The sequence below is a fragment of the Eleutherodactylus coqui genome, chromosome 2 (genome assembly GCF_035609145.1).
Source record: "Eleutherodactylus coqui strain aEleCoq1 chromosome 2, aEleCoq1.hap1, whole genome shotgun sequence".
Taxonomy (NCBI): Eukaryota; Metazoa; Chordata; class Amphibia; order Anura; family Eleutherodactylidae; genus Eleutherodactylus; species Eleutherodactylus coqui.
In genome coordinates this window covers 131,894,137-131,912,730 of record NC_089838.1, presented here as the reverse complement: position 1 = coordinate 131,912,730, position 18,594 = coordinate 131,894,137, and the positions used below count along the sequence as shown (strand labels likewise).

The following is an 18,594-nucleotide window of genomic DNA, read 5'->3' as shown; positions in this document are numbered from 1 at the left end:
GTCCAGACGCTTAGAAACAAAACTGGAGCAATAAAAGTACATGAAACCAACAAAAGGGGTCTGGAGGAAAGTCTGTCCGCATTACTAATGTACCATCTGTTAAATGTATAGATTCTAATACAAACAGTATAAAGTAATAAAACACATAGCTGGATGTATCCACTCACTAGAATTGGCAAAATGTAGCCTGAAAGTGGATATTTTTGACTGTTTTCAACTTTTCTTATGTTTATGTATTCTATTCTTTTGTGGTAAAGAAAAGCATTACATACCACACTTTTCTGTCCCACCAAAAGAGTATCGAGATGTTTAATGTATACATTTCTTGAACCCTTTTTTTTTCCTTACATACATTTGTTAACAACTACAAGGAAGCTTATTGGAAAGCAGGAGTGTTTTTAACGTGCAAATAGACACCTATAGAAACGTATGGCTATCCATTTAGTGTATGTGTTATAAAATGTACAGGTGTGCTTAGAATGGTATACGTTTTGTATAAGTGTTTTTCATTCATGGTTACGGACACATTAAACGTGCATGCAAACTTTTCCAACTCTTTCATTTCTGCAAATATTGAATTCCTCTATAAGGCCTTCTGCACACGACCGGGTTTGATCCGACATGCGGGATCTGACCCTGTGCCCGGCTGGTGACCCTGCTTAGCTGTCCGGATTCTTCCTTATCTGTACTGCGAAAGCGCCAGCCGTCGCGCATGCGCAGTACAGATAAAGCCGTGCCGTACCTATGCTATGACGCAGATCCCGCAGCCTTTCCGCAGGGATTATTGCGGGCTGGACGCTTCCATTGACTTAATTGAAAACCGTCCAGGTGGAAACTGCACAGAAATGGAGCGTGCTGCATTTTTTGCAGCTGCGGTAGATTTCCGCTCGTATGCAGGAAGCAGCAGTTCTCCATAGGAGGCTATGGGCAATATTTGCTGTGGAATCCAGTGCACCTGCTGGCCCCGAATTCCGCAAATTAAATCCGCCCGTGTGCAGGAGCCCTAAGGGTATGAAAACTATTGATCAAATAGTGAAGTGTAAATGAGGCTTTCTACAAGTTCTAAGTGTGCAAGTGTAATGAAGTTGTAATCTAGCGCCTATAGACTTCTGTGATGCCCTACTGTACCTCTATATGCCTCAGATTTTATATAGAGGCCTAAACAGATTTTTTTTTGGCGAGTGACATTACAGAGCTATTGTTATCATTGTTTCAGCACATCGTGGAGCACTATATGACAGCACATAGTGTCTTGGAAGGACTGGATGTGTTCTTCACTGCTCTGCTGTAAGCATGGGCCTTACTAGTGACCTGGAGGTCTGCACCAATTATGTTATCCTCTACTGCAACTAGAAATTACTGTTCAGTGTAAGCGAATTATCGCTTGTTATTCAGTCGGGGCGTGCAATTGGTTATCATTCGTCGTTCAGCTTATGCATACGTGGAAACTGAATGACGATCGGCTCATGTAAACAGGCAGGCTTTCATTTATGCACAACTGCCTGTTTACTGTGAATGCAGTCGGGTGGGCCGGAATTAACTCCATCCCGCTCTGCCTCTATTCACTCAGCAATGTAAAAGCACATGGACGATTATGGCTGGGACAACCAGAAATGGGGCTCATCCCTATTAAAAGTCATCTGAAAGTGCGGCAACGCTTTTGAGTTTGCATGTGATTATGAAGTTGTGCCCTGAAGGCTGGAAATTAGATGAAGTTTCTAACCTGTGCTCCATCGTAAGTCTGTCTTTTGTTGCCCAGCTCTCCTAAACCCCTTCTCGGTAGTAAATGCGGCACAGAATCTGCATGGGGTAAAAATCTGAAAGTTGTACGCTGTTCCCTATTCCATGCACGGGGCACCATGTTGTGAGGCTTCATTGACACAATATGAAATTGCATCTGAAAAGTTCAACATGGATTTCACTGTAAATATGCAACAAAAATCCACAGATTTCTGACATTGATTTTCATATATACCTAAAGGGTACATTTATTTACACACGGCGGAAATGCTGTGAAATGTCCACAGTGGCAAATTTCGCAGCATTTTTGCATTCGAAATAGAGCCCAAATCCACACCATTGGTGCAAATGCCTGTAACTGATTTCAGCAGATACAGCACTCCTCGCCTCACAATGCTTGTGCTGATTTTGAGTCAAAATTTGCACCAATGGTGGATGTTGAATTTGCTGCGGTATTCCTGCCCCTTGTGAACCTACCCTAAGGGTAAGCATACACGGTCAGGTTAGGATGTAGTTGTGATGCGGCCGAGTCAGTTTTTGTATTGTTTGCTATGGTAATTTTGATGTGCAGCATGGACGGAGCTCAGGGTAAGATGAATGTCTACATTTTCATCAACTCTGACCAGTCTCTGCTTCCAAGTAAAGGGTTTTTCCACGGAGCCCGGTGTGGACCGGACAGTTGGAATACGTTACTGTGTTGCAGGCAGGGTGTAATCGGTGCTCCCTGATGTTACCTGTTCCTTGCTCTGGAGTTGGTAGTGTGCGGCGTCCGTCTCCCCCATGTTGCTATGTGTGACATTTTGTTCTGTCATCAGAAGTATCATTTTTCCTTAAAGTCTTGGTAATCTCCTTGGAAAGCAACAGCTGGTGTTGTGCAAGGCAGATAGGAGTGAAGTGTTGGGGTGTGAGAATGCTGCCGGTCAGCTGTTGTGAGGTCGTCTCTATCCTACTTGACATTCAGGGATATGTAGCAGGATGACTACCGCTGGAAAGTCAGGTCTTCCGAAATAATGCTCTCTGCAGCACATCTACCAGTCTTCTCTGATGGCATGGGCCTTTTAGACATGTTTCACTCGTTCATTACATCAGCTGAATGTCTTTGCCAGTACATCAATATGCTTCATTTACATCTGTGGCAGAGGTTCTCTTTATTTTGGGGGTCCCTGTTGATTTCCTCTGGGTCCATTGATAATTATCGCTACAATTTAACCCTTTCCACTCCAATTTGTATCCTGGTTTTCCTAGGGGGGCTTACTCTTTTTCTGCCGTTATACAACAGCGCTATCTGCTGGATAAAATAAGTACTGCATGAGGTGACACATTGGATAGGCTCCGACAGCAGAGAGGCTGGCAATATACAGTAAGAGAACCCCGACGGATGTCTTCCAACATCGGAGCTGTACAGCCTTAAATTGTAATGTATTCAGAGGTCAGACAGTGGAGTGGAAAGGGTTTAATGAAAAACCCAACTGAAATCTAGGGTGGAAAAGTAAAAAAAAAACAAACAACTAATAAATAATGTGGTCACATAAATATGCACACCCTAAGGCTCCCTGTCCACAGCCGAGACGAAATATCGCTAGCGGTATTCCGCCGTGGGGGAGGAGGGGGGAGAGCTGTCAGGTCTCTGCGCTATCTGCGGAGAATTGCAGCATGCCACGTTTTTAATCCCACGAGCGGAGAATCACTAGGATTCTCCACTCGTGGACGCCGGCGCTTTCCATAGCAAAGCTTCACACCGCGTGATCCGCCGGTAATTTATCTCCGGCGAATCATCGTCCGTGGACAGGAGCCCTTAAACTAATACTTTGTTTATGTACTGACTTTGTCAGCATTCAGTATTTTTGGGTAGGTGTCTATCAGTATGGCACATCTTGACTTGGCAATCTTTGCCCACTCTTCCTTGCAAAGTGCTCCAAAATCTGTCAGATTGCGAGGGCATCTCATGTAGTGCCCTCTTCAGGACAAGCACAGAATTATCAATGCGAGTCAGGTTTGGGCTCTGGTTGGGCCGTTCCAAAACTTTGATCATTTTCTGGGGAAGCCATTCTTTGGTGATTTGAGGGTATGCTTTGGGTCGTTGTCATGCTGAAAGGTGAAATTCATCTTCAGCTTTTTAGCAGAGGGCTGAAAGTTTTGTGCCAAAATGCACTGATATTTGGAACTGTTCAAAATTCCCTCTTGGCTTGCGAGAGGCCTATAGACATGCATTAGGAAGAGTATGGTTTCTCCTTAGGGAGAGCACATAGAAAGTGTTTGAGGTGACTTATAGGGCTATGCATGCTTTTCTGGGGAAAATGCAAATGGCAAGATGAAACAATACCTCTGCAGCGCCACCTATTGGATGGCAGCATTCCTGGAAGTCAATGTCACTAGCCAAGCCAGAAATCTACTGCACACTGGCAAAAACCCTGAAACAGCTGTCTGTGTATAGATTCTGGCTTGGTTTACAATTCCCAGTCATTGTTATAAGGCTTATCTAAAAAGCCTGACATTGACTTGCGGGAATGCTTCCTTCCAATAGGTGCAGCTGCAGAGGTGTTGTTCCATCTTCTCATTTGCATATTTCCCAGAGGAGCATGGATTGCCTTATAAGTCACCTCGCACCTTCTAGATGCTTGATTTTTCTGACAGAGTGTAACACTCACAAACCCTTTAAACTGTTAACCACACAGGATGTACAGTGACAGTCTGTACATCTGGGGATTGTATGGAGGGGGATCAGGAGCGGAATCCGCTGCATACAACACTGATGCCGGCCGTTTCTTACAGCTGATACCTGCCAGCAACAGAAGCTATCAGCGTGAACACTCATGACTAGGGATGAGCAAGTATACTCACTAAGGCACTACTCGCTCGAGTAGTGTGCCTTAGCCGAGTATCTCCCCGCTCGTCCCTAAAGATTCGGGGGCCGGCGCAGCTGACAGGTGAGTTGCGGCGGGGAGCAGGGGAGAGCGGGCGGGGGAGAGGGAGAGATCTCCCCTCCGTTCCTCCCAGCTTTCCCCCGCAGCGCCCCGCGCCGGCCCCCGGATCTTTAGGGACGAGCGGGGAGATACTCGGCTGAGGCACCTTACTCGAGCGAGTAGTGCCTTAGCGAGTATACTCGCTCATCTCTACTCATGGCTGCTAACCCTTTAAATGCTGCTGTCAGTTTAGACATTGACTTTTAAATCCCCCCTATTGAAATTTGGATGTCTCAAACAGCTATATCCCCCCGCGATGCGTTTGCTAGGTACTGTCCAGTTGCAGCCTGTCATGGCTTTTTGCCTACCAAGCCATGCTTGTGGTGTGGCTTGGTAGAATGCCTGTCAGATTGCAGTATAATGTAATACTATAGTATTACATTACTGTATGGGCGATCAAGCAAACGATTGTAAATTCAAGTCCCCTATTGAGATTTAAAAAAAAAAAAAAACTGTAAAAATTAGTAAAAAAAACTTTTTATTAGAAAAAATAAAAGGAAGTAAAAGCTAAAAAAAAACTTTCCCCATCTTTTTATAATAAAAAATCTAAACACTTAAAGAAACACACATATTTCGTATCACTGCATCCGTAAAAGCCAATCTATCAAAGTAAAGTTTTATTTGTCCCACACCGTAAACCTCGTAATAAGAAAAAAACAGCACCAGAATTGCACTTTTTTTTTGGGTCACCCTGTCTACAAGGAAAAATGTAATCAAAAAGTTGTGCATGTGCTCCAAAATGGTACCAATAGAAACTACAGGATGAGCCCTCACACAGCTATGTCGACGGAAAAATAAACGTTATAGCGATCAGGAGATGGTGGCAGAAAATATATATATATTTTTTTTTATTTTTCTGAAGATATTTTTTTTTTTTTTTTTAAGTAGTGCAGCAAAAATAAAAAGTGTAAATTTGGTAACGTCTTAATCGTACTGACCAAATAAAGTTATGTTATTTTTGCTGCAATATGTACCCCATAAAAACCAGACCCACCCAAAGATGGCGAAATTGTTTTTTTTCACCCTATTTCACTCCACTTAAAAAAAATGTTTAAAGTTTTTTTGGAACCCTACATGATACATTAAATAGTACTATTGAAAAATACAATTCCCTCTGCAAAAAACAAGCCCTCCGATTACATCGATTGATAAATAAAAGTTAAGATTTTTTGAAAGTGAGAGGAAAAAACAAAAATGAAAAAAGGGCGATCATTAAGGTGTTAACCACACTTTTCTGTTTTCCCTAAAAGTTTCTGTTCCCTTCAGTTAATGTCTAATGGGGACTAAGGCCTCATGTCCACTCGAAAAATACAATCCGCGCAGAATTTGCTGTGGATTTGCTTTAAATGGGTTTTTTTTTGCATGCAGATATTCGCACACATTGCTATCAATGTGATAGCAATGTTGCCAATCCGCTGCAAAATGGATTATGCTGCGTTTTTTCTCCCGCGCGTGAAAAAACGCAATTCTTTTAAAATGCCACCTGCGGGTGCAAAAAAAAAAATTTAAAGGGGTTGTCCCGCGCCGAAAGGTTTTTTGTTTTTTTTTGCATAGGCCCCCCCGTTCAGCGCAGGACAAACCCAAGGGATGTGTTGAAATTTAAAAATTTTACTTACCCGAATCCCCTCTCTGCAACTTCTTCCTTCTTTTCCTCCAAGATGGCCACCGGGATCTTCATCGACGATGCACCGCGGGTCTTCTCCCATGGTGCACCGTGGGCTCTGTGCGGTCCATTGCCGATTCCAGCCTCCTGATTGGCTGGAATCGGCACACGTGACGGGGCGGAGCTACGCGATGACGCCGCATAGAAGGGGGCGGAGCCAGAACGCCGCTCGTGCCCGGACCGACCAGAAGGGAGAAGACCGGGCGATTAGATGCTGAAATTAGACGGCACCATGGAGACGGGGACGCCAGCGCAGGGAAGGTGAGTATATAACTTCTGTATGGCTCATATTTAATGCACGATGTACATTACAAAGTGCATTAATATGGCCATACAGAAGTGCTTAACTTAACTTGTCATCGCGGGACAACCCCTTTAATGGACCGCGGATGGCCAATGATTCCCTATGGGCAAAATCCACAATTCCATTTAGCTAGTGGACATGAGGCCTAAAGTGATCTCCAGTTGATGCATTAAAGTCTGTGGTTCCGTCCAGGTTCCATCTCAATACTGTTTTCGACCATTCTGGCAGAACCCTGGAACAGAAACCTACAGTGGAAACCAAAGCGCTGCATGAAGCGACCATTATGTGTGTTTACTGTCCTGTTTCGGGCCTCAGTCACACATTGCAGTTCTGGTTAGTATTTCACATTGGGATTTGGTAGCCAAAATCCGGACTAAATACATACATAGTGCAGTGGCCGAGCATGGTATTTCTCAAACTACTCTAAGACATAAAATCTGATTGGTTGCAACAAGCACAGCCTCACTCTTAAACGGTTTTGATAAATGAGGCCCAATGTATTTCTTTTTCTGTTTTTCTATAGGTCACTTGTCTTGCCTGTGATAATAAGTCTAATACAATAGAACCCTTCTGGGATTTGTCGCTGGAGTTTCCTGAGAGGTATCACTGCAATGGCAAGGAGACCGCCTCCCAGCGCCCTTGTCTGCTGACTGAGATGCTGGCCAAGTTCACGGAGACGGAGGCATTAGAAGGAAAGATCTACGCCTGCGATCAGTGCAACAGTGAGTAGCTGCAGTATGTATTCACAAGGGTATTCTGCTCCTAACGTTCTGCACCAGATGGCGTCCCAGGAATTCTACTTAATTCCTTGTTTTCTCTCTGCATTCACACGGGCGAGAAAATCATACAAGTTTTATGTATTGCGCAACACACAAAACTCCCGAAAATACAATCCTTTATTTGTAATGGATTTATTGACATGAGCGACTATTTTCTCTCGCAGCAAAATCTTACAGTATTTGCTATTTTTGTGCGAGTCTCGCATGAGGATAGAACATGCTGATGTGCAGAGAATGTCCGTGTGCAATGCGAGCCGCACCTGAGAATGTGTAGTGCGGCTTTCACCTTGAGGCCGCTCTCACACAGGCGCTTTTTACCACGATTAATGCAGCATTTTGAACGCTGCATTAATCGCGGTGTAACGATCCCACTGAAATCAATGGGGCCTCGCTGACATGCCGTTCAATCGCGGCACTGGACGGCACTTTCCAGTGCCGTGGTTTTTGAGTGCTGTCTGCTCTATCTTTGGTTGTTTAGTGCACCTCATCACCCATCACAATGATGGGATCCGCTAAAACAGAGAACTGCGGCCGAAAGCTACATCGCAGCGTTTTGCCGCATTCATGTGTGAGAGGACCCTAAACCTGTGACGGAAATATAGCTTCAAAACTAAAGGGCTTGTTCAAAATTCGAAAAACATGGCTACTTTCTTCTAAAACCAGTCTCTCTTTTGTCCACAGGTTGTGTCTGGTATTGGAACTTGGTTCCATTGTAGTAAACAGGACTGAGCTGCAATACCCCACACAACCTGTGAACAGGTGTAATGTGGTCTTTGTAAAACGTCGGCCATATTTTTTTAATGCTGCACATCCCCTTTTAAAGGTGATTTGCCAATAAAATAGAAATCTGTGACAAATATTGTGACGATTATGAAGGACAACACAGCTGCATAACTCATTGAAGAGGCGCTAATCAAGTCGTCTGCTGTAAAAGACAGTCGTGTGTATTTAAACAACTTGCGAATTAATTTGCATGAAGATCCACCTCTACGATCAATATGTCAGCAAAGAAGTAATGAAAAATCATCGCATTCAAACAGCTGTCATTCATACACATCCGTGACATTTCTGAGTAACTATCTGAACGATAGTTACTCAATTTAAAGCTGCCCCAAGGGTACGTTCACACGTGGCAGATTTGATGCAGATGCACCGCAGACTTAACTCCTTCAATTGTGTGAAGTCTGCTGTGGATATGCTTCAAAATCCCCACCAGCATTGCAGATTTTTACGTGGTTTCTGATGTGGATTTTCTGCTGCAGAATAGTGAAATGTCACCATCCAGTGAATTGGCAACTACTTAGGGGCACCAGCCCATCCTTACGGGTGATTGTGCCCAATGCTGCAGCTTGTCCATTCACTGGAGCTGCTGTACCTGTGTAAACCATCACCTGGTAGCACTTGGCGAAGAGCTCTGACCCTCACGTGCTGATCGGCGGAGGTCGGCTCCTCGCTAATCAAGCCTTGATAGCCTGGCCTAAGTCCCGGAAAACCATTTTAACAGACAATGAATCATACTACTGAAATGGGATATAGAAATTGTCCTAATTCATGTGGGTACGTTACAGAAAATGTACTGAACATAGTTTTTTTGAAAGTATGATACTTTCACTATCAAAGTGAAGAAAAGCGTTGTGTGCTGAAGGGGTTAAGCACATCCATTTGCTTTAGAAGATGCTTGAAAATAAATATTCAGCACTTTAAAATCCCCGTTTGGTTAGTGTGAAGCACTTCAGAGATTCTGTATGTTGTAGTACTGCAGGTCACTGATGTGTTCGGTATGCTGTCACTGGAGGGATGAGACTTCTAGCTGCCGCCTCACCAATGAATGAAATGACATCCTTATTTTGCTGTCATATGGGAGGAAAGTGTTCTTGTATAAGGCATGCAATATAAAATGAACATATTTCATGTAATTTACAGCAAAACGCAGGAAATTTTCATCCAAACCAGTTGTCCTTACAGAAGCCCAGAAGCAGCTGATGGTGTGTGGACTACCTCAAGTTCTGAGACTGCATCTCAAGAGGTTCAGGTAAAGGAATTCATAAGAACGACAGTCGACATCATACTTGTGTTCGACTACCTTGGTCCTCAGTCACTGACTCGGGGTCCATGCTTATTTTCATCCTTGGCAATATAACCTTTAAACAATTTCCGTTTTCCCTATTGATAAAAAATATTATGTAGGAAAAGCAAGACCGATGACATTGTGCTTTTTTTTATTTTCCCTTAGGTGGTCTGGTCGCAATCATCGTGAGAAAATTGGGGTGCATGTCCGGTTTGATCAGATGCTAAACATGGAGCCATATTGCTGTAGAGAATCTACTGCCAGCCTGAAGCCAGAGTCTTTTATATATGATTTGTCTGCTGTAGTGATGCATCATGGGAAGGGATTTGGTTCAGGACATTATACAGCCTTCTGCTACAACCCCGAAGGAGGTAAAGTGAATGCCCCCTGTCTGTCCTCTCCAGTAACAGAGTACTTGGCAGGATTTTGTTACACTTCATACAAAGTATACTTCACACATCTGTCTTGTGTCTTCTAGTGAACTCATTCCATATTCTGACATTTTTGCCTTCACGATCATCTCTATAGCAAATTGTCTGATGATAGAATTAGACTCACAAGAAATCTTTCAAACTTTTAAGAGGTGTTCCAGGACTTTTCAGAAACTGGCTATGGCCGAGGAATGGAACAAAGTTAGTATCCGGTACTCCTCCATTAAAAGTCCTGCTTCTCCAGCGCAGCTGTTCTCGTCTCCGCAGCATATACCATTCATCATTTACTTGCCTAGACTGCCAATTATTGGCCTCAGCAGGCACATGTTGTACACGATGCCACTGAAGCCAGTGATTGACTGCACTAGTCATGGCCTGTGACTGCTGCTGGAGTGTTGGAGACTAGAATAGCTGCGCTGGAGCACTGGGAGCTTTAATTGGCGAGTATTCATTTATTCCATTCCCTGTAGACCGTTTTTGAAAAGTCCCTGAAAACCCTTTTTACGCCTCAGATTTCAAAAAGCAAGTCTGTCCACATTACGTTCCCTCCCGCTATTGTAAACTAGCAAACCAAACATTGTTATAATGATGCACATACTTTGGTAGCAGTTTCCTCTCTCATTAACCTTTTTAGTGACCAGGCCAAATTTTGCAAATCTGACATGTGTCACTTTAGCATGGAAAAACACCAGAAAGGTTTTGCATATCCAAGCGATTCTGACATTGTTTTTTCGCCACATATTGTACTTCATTTAGGTGGAAAAAAAAGACCGATAGAATTTGTGTTTATTTATTAAAAGCGCCAAAATTGGGAAACTTTTGAAAAAATCGTCATTTTTTCACATTTCCAACTGCAATATCTCAAATATGTGCAAACATAATATAGAAATTTTTGCTAAGATTTATATTTCCATCTGTTTACTTTATTTTGGGGCACATTGGAAAAACTTTTTTTTTTTTTTTTTAACCATTTAGGAGATGTACAAATGTAACATTACTTTTCAGCATTTTAAGGAACACTTTGTTTTCCTACACCAATCCAAGATTGGAAAGGCTCATAGGAGTCAAAATGATAGATACCCCCACAAGTGACCCCATTTTAAAAACGACACCCTTTAACGTATTCACTGAGGGGTGTCATGAGTGTTTTAACCCCACAGTTTTTTTTCAGGAGTCAATGCAATTTAGAAGAGAAAAACTAAAATTTCATATATTTGCAAATATGTCATTTTAAAGACAGGACTTTTTTCTATAGTACACATGAAAATTAGGATTTGCACCCCAGAATGGATACCCCTGTTTGTCCCGTGCTCAGAAACATACCCATTGTGGCCCTAATCTTACGTCTGGATGCACAATGGGGCCCAAAATGAAAGGAGCAACCGGTGGCTTTCGGAACAGAAATTTTGCTTGAAGGAGATTTAGTCCCCATTGCCCACTTGTAGAGCCATTGAGTGACCAAAACGATGGAGAACCCCCACAAGTGACCCCATTTTGAAAAGTATACCCCCTAACGAATTTATCTAGGGGTATGATGACTTTTTTGGCTTCACAGTTTTTGAATGAATCTAAGCCAAGCAGAAGGAAAAAAATTATGATTTTTCATTTTTTTGGCAATTGTGTCAATTTAAAAACTGTTTTTTTTGGACAGTGTACATAGGAATGAAGACGTTCACCCCAAAATGGATACCCCCGTTTGTCCTGTGTTCAGAAACATACCCATTGTGGCCCTAATCTACTTAAAGGACACATGGCTAGGCCTATAATGGAAGGAGCACCCATTGGATTTTAGGGTACAACGGAATAAATTCCAGTCCCCATTGCCCACTTGTAGAGCCATTGAGCGGCCAAAACGATAGAGAACCCCCACAAATGACCCCATTTTGAAAACTAGACCCCTTAACAAATTCATCTAGGGGTGTACTTTGTATTTTGACCCCACAGTATTTGAATGAATCTAAGCAAAGCAAAGGGAAAAAATTACGATTTTCATTTGTTTGTCAATTTTGTCAATTTAAAAACTGTTTGTTTTTTTACAGTACACATAGAAATGAAGACTTTCACCCCAAAATGGATCCCCCGTTTGTCCCGTGTTCAGAAACATACCCATTGTGGCCCTAATCTACTTACAGGACACATGGCTAGGCCTATAATGGAGGGAATGCCCATTGGATTTCTGGGCAGAACTGAATAAATTCCAGGCCCCATTGCCCACTTATACAGGAAAAAATTGACATCCTAAAAATACCCCCCCCCCCCCCCCCCCCCCCCCCCCCCGCCATCCCCATTTTTTTGGCATTCCCTAAATATTAGATAAAGGTAATAATATAAACTGCGTTTTATTTCTGAAGACAGGGGTAATTACGGAGGCTGCTTGGGATGGGCACATGGGGCAAGAAAACCGGGTATCCCCCCCTCCTCTCATGTATTTTGGTGGGTATTTCGTAACCTCAGCGGCGGGTATGGGGTGTAAAAAGTGGCGCTCTGTGAGGCTTTGTAATTTTGCTGCGGTGCGGTGGTCTCACAGACAAGGCGCACAACAAGCTGCTCCTGGAACTGCAGGAAGGCGAGCGTTCCCGGGGCTTCTTGTAAATTACGTATTACAGGTAGCGGTCTGAATAACGCCGGGCTCACGCAGCCTTAGGCGGAATCTGCTTGCGGAGGCGCACAGCGGATTCCAGCTGTGAGCCTGGCTGTGACCCTGCGTACGGCCACGTAATGTACTGCGCATAACTGCCTACTCACACAGGCGGTTTTTTGTTTATATTTCCCGTGCCGTCGCTTAGAGATGACCCGGGTACCCACAGCCCGTACACAATGTGTTTGTATATGGGCTGCGGGTATATCCGCGGTCATAGAGCACAATGGGCTCTAGGTCGCGGATATTCGCGGTAAAATATAGCATGCCGTGTTCTGTTTCTGCGAGTGGATTACGCAATTCTGACCCGCTAATTAGGGGGAATTGTGTAATCCAATGCATGCGGTTGATCCGTGGATTACCGCTGATCAAGCGCATGCAGAACCCGTAATTCCTCTCCGGTCATATGTGACCGGCCTAATGTTAGTTCGCTACTTTATCACGTGACCGGGGACCACTCAGCGAGGCCGCCGGTCACTGCTCCAAGCACTCAGCGACCGTTGGTCGCTGGGAGCAAGGAGATTTAACATTTCCTGGGCTCCCCAGCTCCTGCGAATGTGTCCGGCATTTTGCCGGCGGGCGCATACCCAGAAGCTGTCAAGATCCATGGAGGATAATCGCATCTGGATTCAAATGCGGAAGCCTCCGAGAAGATGTTTCATCTCCCCCCACCGATCGCATCGTTGAGGGGAGATGAAACTGCCACTTTTTAAAGAACTTTTACGTGATCGCCATTATGCATTGGATAACGGCGATCACGTGACCAGTAACCGCATACCGCGGCTCCCCGTGACATCTCCAGGCTCTTGGCTACCTTTGGTAGCCAGCAGCAGGGAGATTTTACATTTCTTGGGCAAGCTTTCACTTTTGCGCATGCGTCCGCCATCATGCTGACGGGCGCATGCGCGGAAGCTGGGGTAAGGTCCACGGATCAATATCCCACCAGGGAACAAATCCGGGACCTTGGGTACGTAATTTCATCCCCCTTACGGATACGATCCGTAAGGGGAGATGAAAGTTTAACTTTTTAAACTTTTTTTTTTTTTTACTTTTTAACTTTATATGATAACGGTGATCATATGACTGAAAACCGCATACAGCGGTCCCGAGTGATATCTCCCTGCACTCGGCTATCTGTGACAGCCGGGTGCAGGGAGATTTTGAATTTGCTGGGCTCGCCGGCTTCTGCGCATGCGCGGCACATCGCAGAAGCCAGCGGGGGGTCCCGACACCGGCCGGAGGACATCGGCGGACCTGAGGTGAGTATTTTCACCTCCCCTCATGGATCCGATCCATGAGGGGAGGTGAAACTTTTCTTTTTTTTTTTTTACACTTTTTTGCACTTTTCCGCGATTGCCGTTATCCATTGTATAACGGCGATCGCGGTCCCCGCTGACATCTCCTGCCTCCCGGTTACCTACAGGAGCCGGGAGCCAGATTTTAAATTTCCTGCACCGCAGGGCCTTCTGCGCATGCGGCTGACGTAATGCCGCCTGGCGCGCATGCGAAGAAGGATGGCTACGGGGCCCGAAGCGTCGGGACAGCAGGGAGCCATGCTGCGGACCTCGGTGAGTAATTTCAGCTGCTCCCATGGATCCGATCCATCGGAGCAGCTGAATCTTTAACTTTTTGGGCACTTTTATTTACTTTTTTGCGATCGGCGCTATCCATTGCATAGCGCCGATCGCAATGCCGGGCGGGGGGGGGGGGGGGGGGGGGGTGTCCCGGGATGACAGCTCCATGCTGTCAGCTACCTGCGGACACCGACAGCATGGAGCTGTCACGTCCACAGCCCGAGGGGCTTTATTCTCTGCAGGACACATGTTTTTACGTCCTCAGAGAATAAAGCCCACTTCGGGAGGACGTAAAAACACTATGGCCCGGTCGTTAAGGGCTTAAGGTAGAAGCTCAACAGGCTCTGGCAGCACATTCTAGTTGGATTTCTAGTTTATTATGGATCATGTGGGCTTACTGAGTTGAACAGTAAGATTTTGATAGGAAATATCCAGTGATCTAGACTAAGTCAGACCCTGGATATACATAAGCAAGAGCACTGCAAACTTTTCTATCATCCAGAATTGGGACTTTTTTTTCCCTTAGTGATGAAGCCTGTTTGTGCCTTAACCCCTTTCCTCCCCATGACGTAAGAGTACGTCATGGGAGCGGGGTACTTCCCGCAAAATGACGTACCCTTACGTCATAGGGATAGCGCGAGATCACATATGATCTCGCGCTATCCCGCAGCGGGAGCCGGCTGTCTGTCATAGCCGGCCTCCCGCTGCAACAGCAGGGGTGAATTGGAGATGCGCCCCCGGCTGTTAACCCCTTCCCTGCCGGGATCTATGTAGATCGCGGCATGGGAAGGGTTCACAGAGGGAGCGCGCTCCCTCTGAAGTTGCCTGGCTCTCGTGATATCGCAGAGAGCCCCACCTGTTGCCATGGCAACAGGACGCCAGACACTGGCATCCTGTGTTGCCAGTGCCTGAGATCGTTGTATAAGCGATAAGGCATGGCAGGGCAGTAGCCCTGCCATGCCTTATCACAGCGATCATCAGGGCAGTTTTGTAAGTCCCCCAGAGGGACACAAATTGTGCTTTAAAAAAAAAAGTTAAAAAAAACCCTTTTTTATGCTTTTTCTCATATTAGCATAAAAAAGGTTAAAAATTAAAACCCCACATATTTGGTATGGTTGCGTCCGTAACGATGCGTACAATAAGCTGCACATGCTTTTGACTGTGCACGGAAAAAAGCGTAAAAAAAAAAGCTAAAAAACTGAGGCAAAATGCTAATTTTTAGCTTTAGCAATACAAGTGATCAAAAAAGCAGTATGTACCCCAAAATGGTACCAATAAAAACTACAGCTCGTTTCTCAAAAAATAAGCCCTCATAGAGCTCCGTACATTAAAAAAAAAAAAAAAAAGCTATAGGACTTTGAATGCAGCGATTTAGAAAAAAAAGTTTCCAAAAAAAGGGGTTTTATTGCAGAAAAGTGGAAAAACCTAAAAAAAAAGTAAGAATTTTGGTATCGTTGCAACCATACCGACCCGCAGAAAAAATGTATTGTCATTTATGCTGCATGATTAACTCTGTAAAAAAAAGAAAATCTATGGCAGAATTGATGTGTTTTCTCTCCCTGCGATCATTAAAAAAAAAAAAAAAAAAGGTTTACAATATAGTCAATATACCCTACAATATACTACAGTCCGCCACGCAAAAAACAAGCCCTTATACGGCTGCGTCGACGGAAAAATAAAAAAAAGGTATGACTTTTGATAAATGGAGAAGAAAATCCGCCAAAAAATCGTTGCGTCCTTAAGGGGTTAATGACCAATAATTTTTCAGTTTTTGCTTTAGCATTTTTGCCTTTTTTGTGTGTGTTTTTGAACTATACAGATTAAATAATGTATTAACTTTTTTTTCCCTCTGGGTCATTATGAACACAGCAATACCTGTTCTTTTAGGTTAGTAAAGGAAGAAAGTAAATTTTTAAAAAATACACTCTAACTTTTTATTTTTGTCCCACTAGGGGACTTGATTATTATCAGCATCTTTGGCTGACGCGCATAGGCCACTGTAGCTGGCAGACCCAGAGACTATATTCAAGCCTCCAGGTGTCCTAACAACCCATCGGGACCCCGCGATTACATTGCCGGGGTCCGATGGGTGATAGTGAGCCCCCTCCCTCTGTCAGCATTTGACATGCTGCGTTCGCACTGACGATGGTGTGTAAAGGGTTAAACACCGGAGGACCAAGTTTCTTCGGTCCCCGGTATTAGATCAAGTGTCCAGGCTGTCATCCGACAGCACGGGAGGCCCGTATAGGCTTCTGATGTAACCACCGTCAAGGCATATGGGCAGTCGTTAAGGGGTTAAGTAAGCATTCCAAATTATCAGGGTCAGAATCGGTACACATTTAATATTTAGTAATTTCAACCCCCATCACCACCGACCTAATTTTATGTTGGTGAGAAGTTGTGTGTTCAGGGATGCTTTTATGCAGACTGCGATGATGATGGAATTTCTTAAAGCTGGGTAGTAAAATGATTTTGCTGTTTGTTAGGAAATAAACAAGCACATTCTTTCTGCTTACAGTGAACGGCTCCACGAGAAAATGAAATTCAGAACTATTATTGGACGATATTTGCATCAATATCCAAATTGGGAAAAACCTTTGTCAGTGAACCTGTTCTGGGGAGAGTCTCCTCACTCACCGTCTAGGTGCTCTCCCTAAGGAGAAAAGATAGCGTTTCTGACCCCAGTTTCGCTGTAGCACACTCAGAGGGAGGGATACAACAGGTCTAAGAAGTGGAGTTGTGTACCCAACACTGAGATGAGATGGCTAGCAGCACTGAGTATAGGGAGAGGGGTACAGACAGATTTCTATAGGCAGCAGTTGGAATTCCTCAGTGCACGGACCATCCATCTCATCACTCACTGAGAGCGAGACTGGGCTCAGATGGCCGTAACTTGCTGCCAATGAGAAACACAGCAAGTACACAACGACTGTGTACCAACATAACTATCTTGGCGTGTATGCCCGCATAATACACACCAAAATAGAACATGCGACTTTCCTTGCACGTGTATTTTGGCCAACTCGTGTGAGTGGCAGCCTAGGGCAGATTGATGCAACATATTAGAATACGCTGTAGCGATACGTGAGATCGCCCTGGGTCATCCGTGCAGGAGGGAGGCATTTTTCTGTAATAAGATATTACAAGGTTCCTTATGCTGAGTTTGTTAAAATAAGTGACTCTTTAAAAGGGAGGGGGACACTATGACTCCTGTGTCAAAACCCTTACTAGGCTACACCCTGACCTATTTAACTCTGTCATAACCATGTATGTTCCCTTTGAGCTATATATGTATAGATTACACAGATAATCCTTGATAATGACAATGGTTTCTTTTTCCCTATCAGGCTTCTGGGTCCACTGTAATGACTCCAAGTTGCACGCTTGCACAGTTGAAGAGGTCTGCAAGGCACAAGCTTATATTATATTCTACACTCAGCGTGTCACTCAGGAGAATAGGCCTTTGGGTCGTGGCAGCCCATCGACCAGTCCACCGTCCACACCATGCTGAGATAATGTCTACAGGAAACTGAACCTAATGGCAGCTTACAGTCTGTGTTGTGTGTAATGAACTTTACCTGGGCACGTGGGAGAAACAAAGTTTAAAGGGTTGTCCAGCTTTAGCCTGTTGATGGCTTGAATTCAATGGGAGCTTTGCCAGCAGTATCAACCCGGATCACTGCAGTGAAACTAAAGCTGCAACACAACAACTCTGTGCAGCAATGTACCATACCAGCAAACAGCTGACCACTGGGGGTCCTGGGTGGTGGACGCCAACCTAACGCCATGAAAGGTCATCAACACAGTAAAGTTAGACAACACCTTTAACAAATAAATGCTGCCCCGTATGATCTGGGCTGAACAAATATTTGAGTATTTTAATACTTTCGAGCATTTTTGATATAGTAAATGCAACAAAACCACCTTAGCAGAAGGTGTCGGCACCACAAACGGAAGAATGTGATATTTCTCATGTACAATATGTTTATACATTTTTGTATGGTATTAAGCACTCTAAAATAGAACATAATTTTAACATTTGTATATTGGCAATGTATAACTTTTATCAAACTTTTTTACTGTCCCCATGTAAATTTTATAGTTCATACCTCAGGCTGCGTTTTTTCACTTTTATGTGATTTATGAATGTCATTTTCTGGTTTTAGAAGTTTTATTTCTCATTTTCATTAATACATCATGCATTGTATTTTTACAATACCTGTGCTCCTGTCTGTTCTTGCGTGAAGTCCAGTCTGATAACTCACTTGTTTCACAGAATCATCACTTGTTGGGAACTGGATCCAGCCAAGACATAGTTTGAATTCTTATGACAGATTGTAGTCAGTCCCGATGCACACTGACAGGTTACAGCTCTATCGTATGGCATCCATAGCCTGCAGGGTGTCCATATTATACATCTATGTGCTTATGACT

At 44.1% G+C, this 18,594-nt stretch overlaps 1 protein-coding gene across 2 annotated transcripts in view; it reads left to right on the top strand.

Annotated features, from left to right (window-relative positions):
• The window catches only part of USP44 (ubiquitin specific peptidase 44), a 34,053-nt gene extending 15,675 nt beyond the window's left edge, over positions 1-18,378 (top strand). The window contains exons 3-6 of one of the 2 annotated variants that reach the window (XM_066591553.1): positions 7,194-7,392; positions 9,415-9,481; positions 9,683-9,888; positions 17,508-18,378. In XM_066591553.1, coding sequence (XP_066447650.1) covers positions 7,194-7,392; positions 9,415-9,481; positions 9,683-9,888; positions 17,508-17,671 — 636 coding nt within the window. In that variant the 3' untranslated portion in view covers positions 17,672-18,378. Of the gene's footprint in view, positions 1-7,193; positions 7,393-9,372; positions 9,482-9,682; positions 9,889-17,507 lie in introns of both variants that reach the window. The other variant, XM_066591552.1, reaches the window with a different exon arrangement.
• The last annotated feature ends 216 nt before the right edge of the window (positions 18,379-18,594 follow it).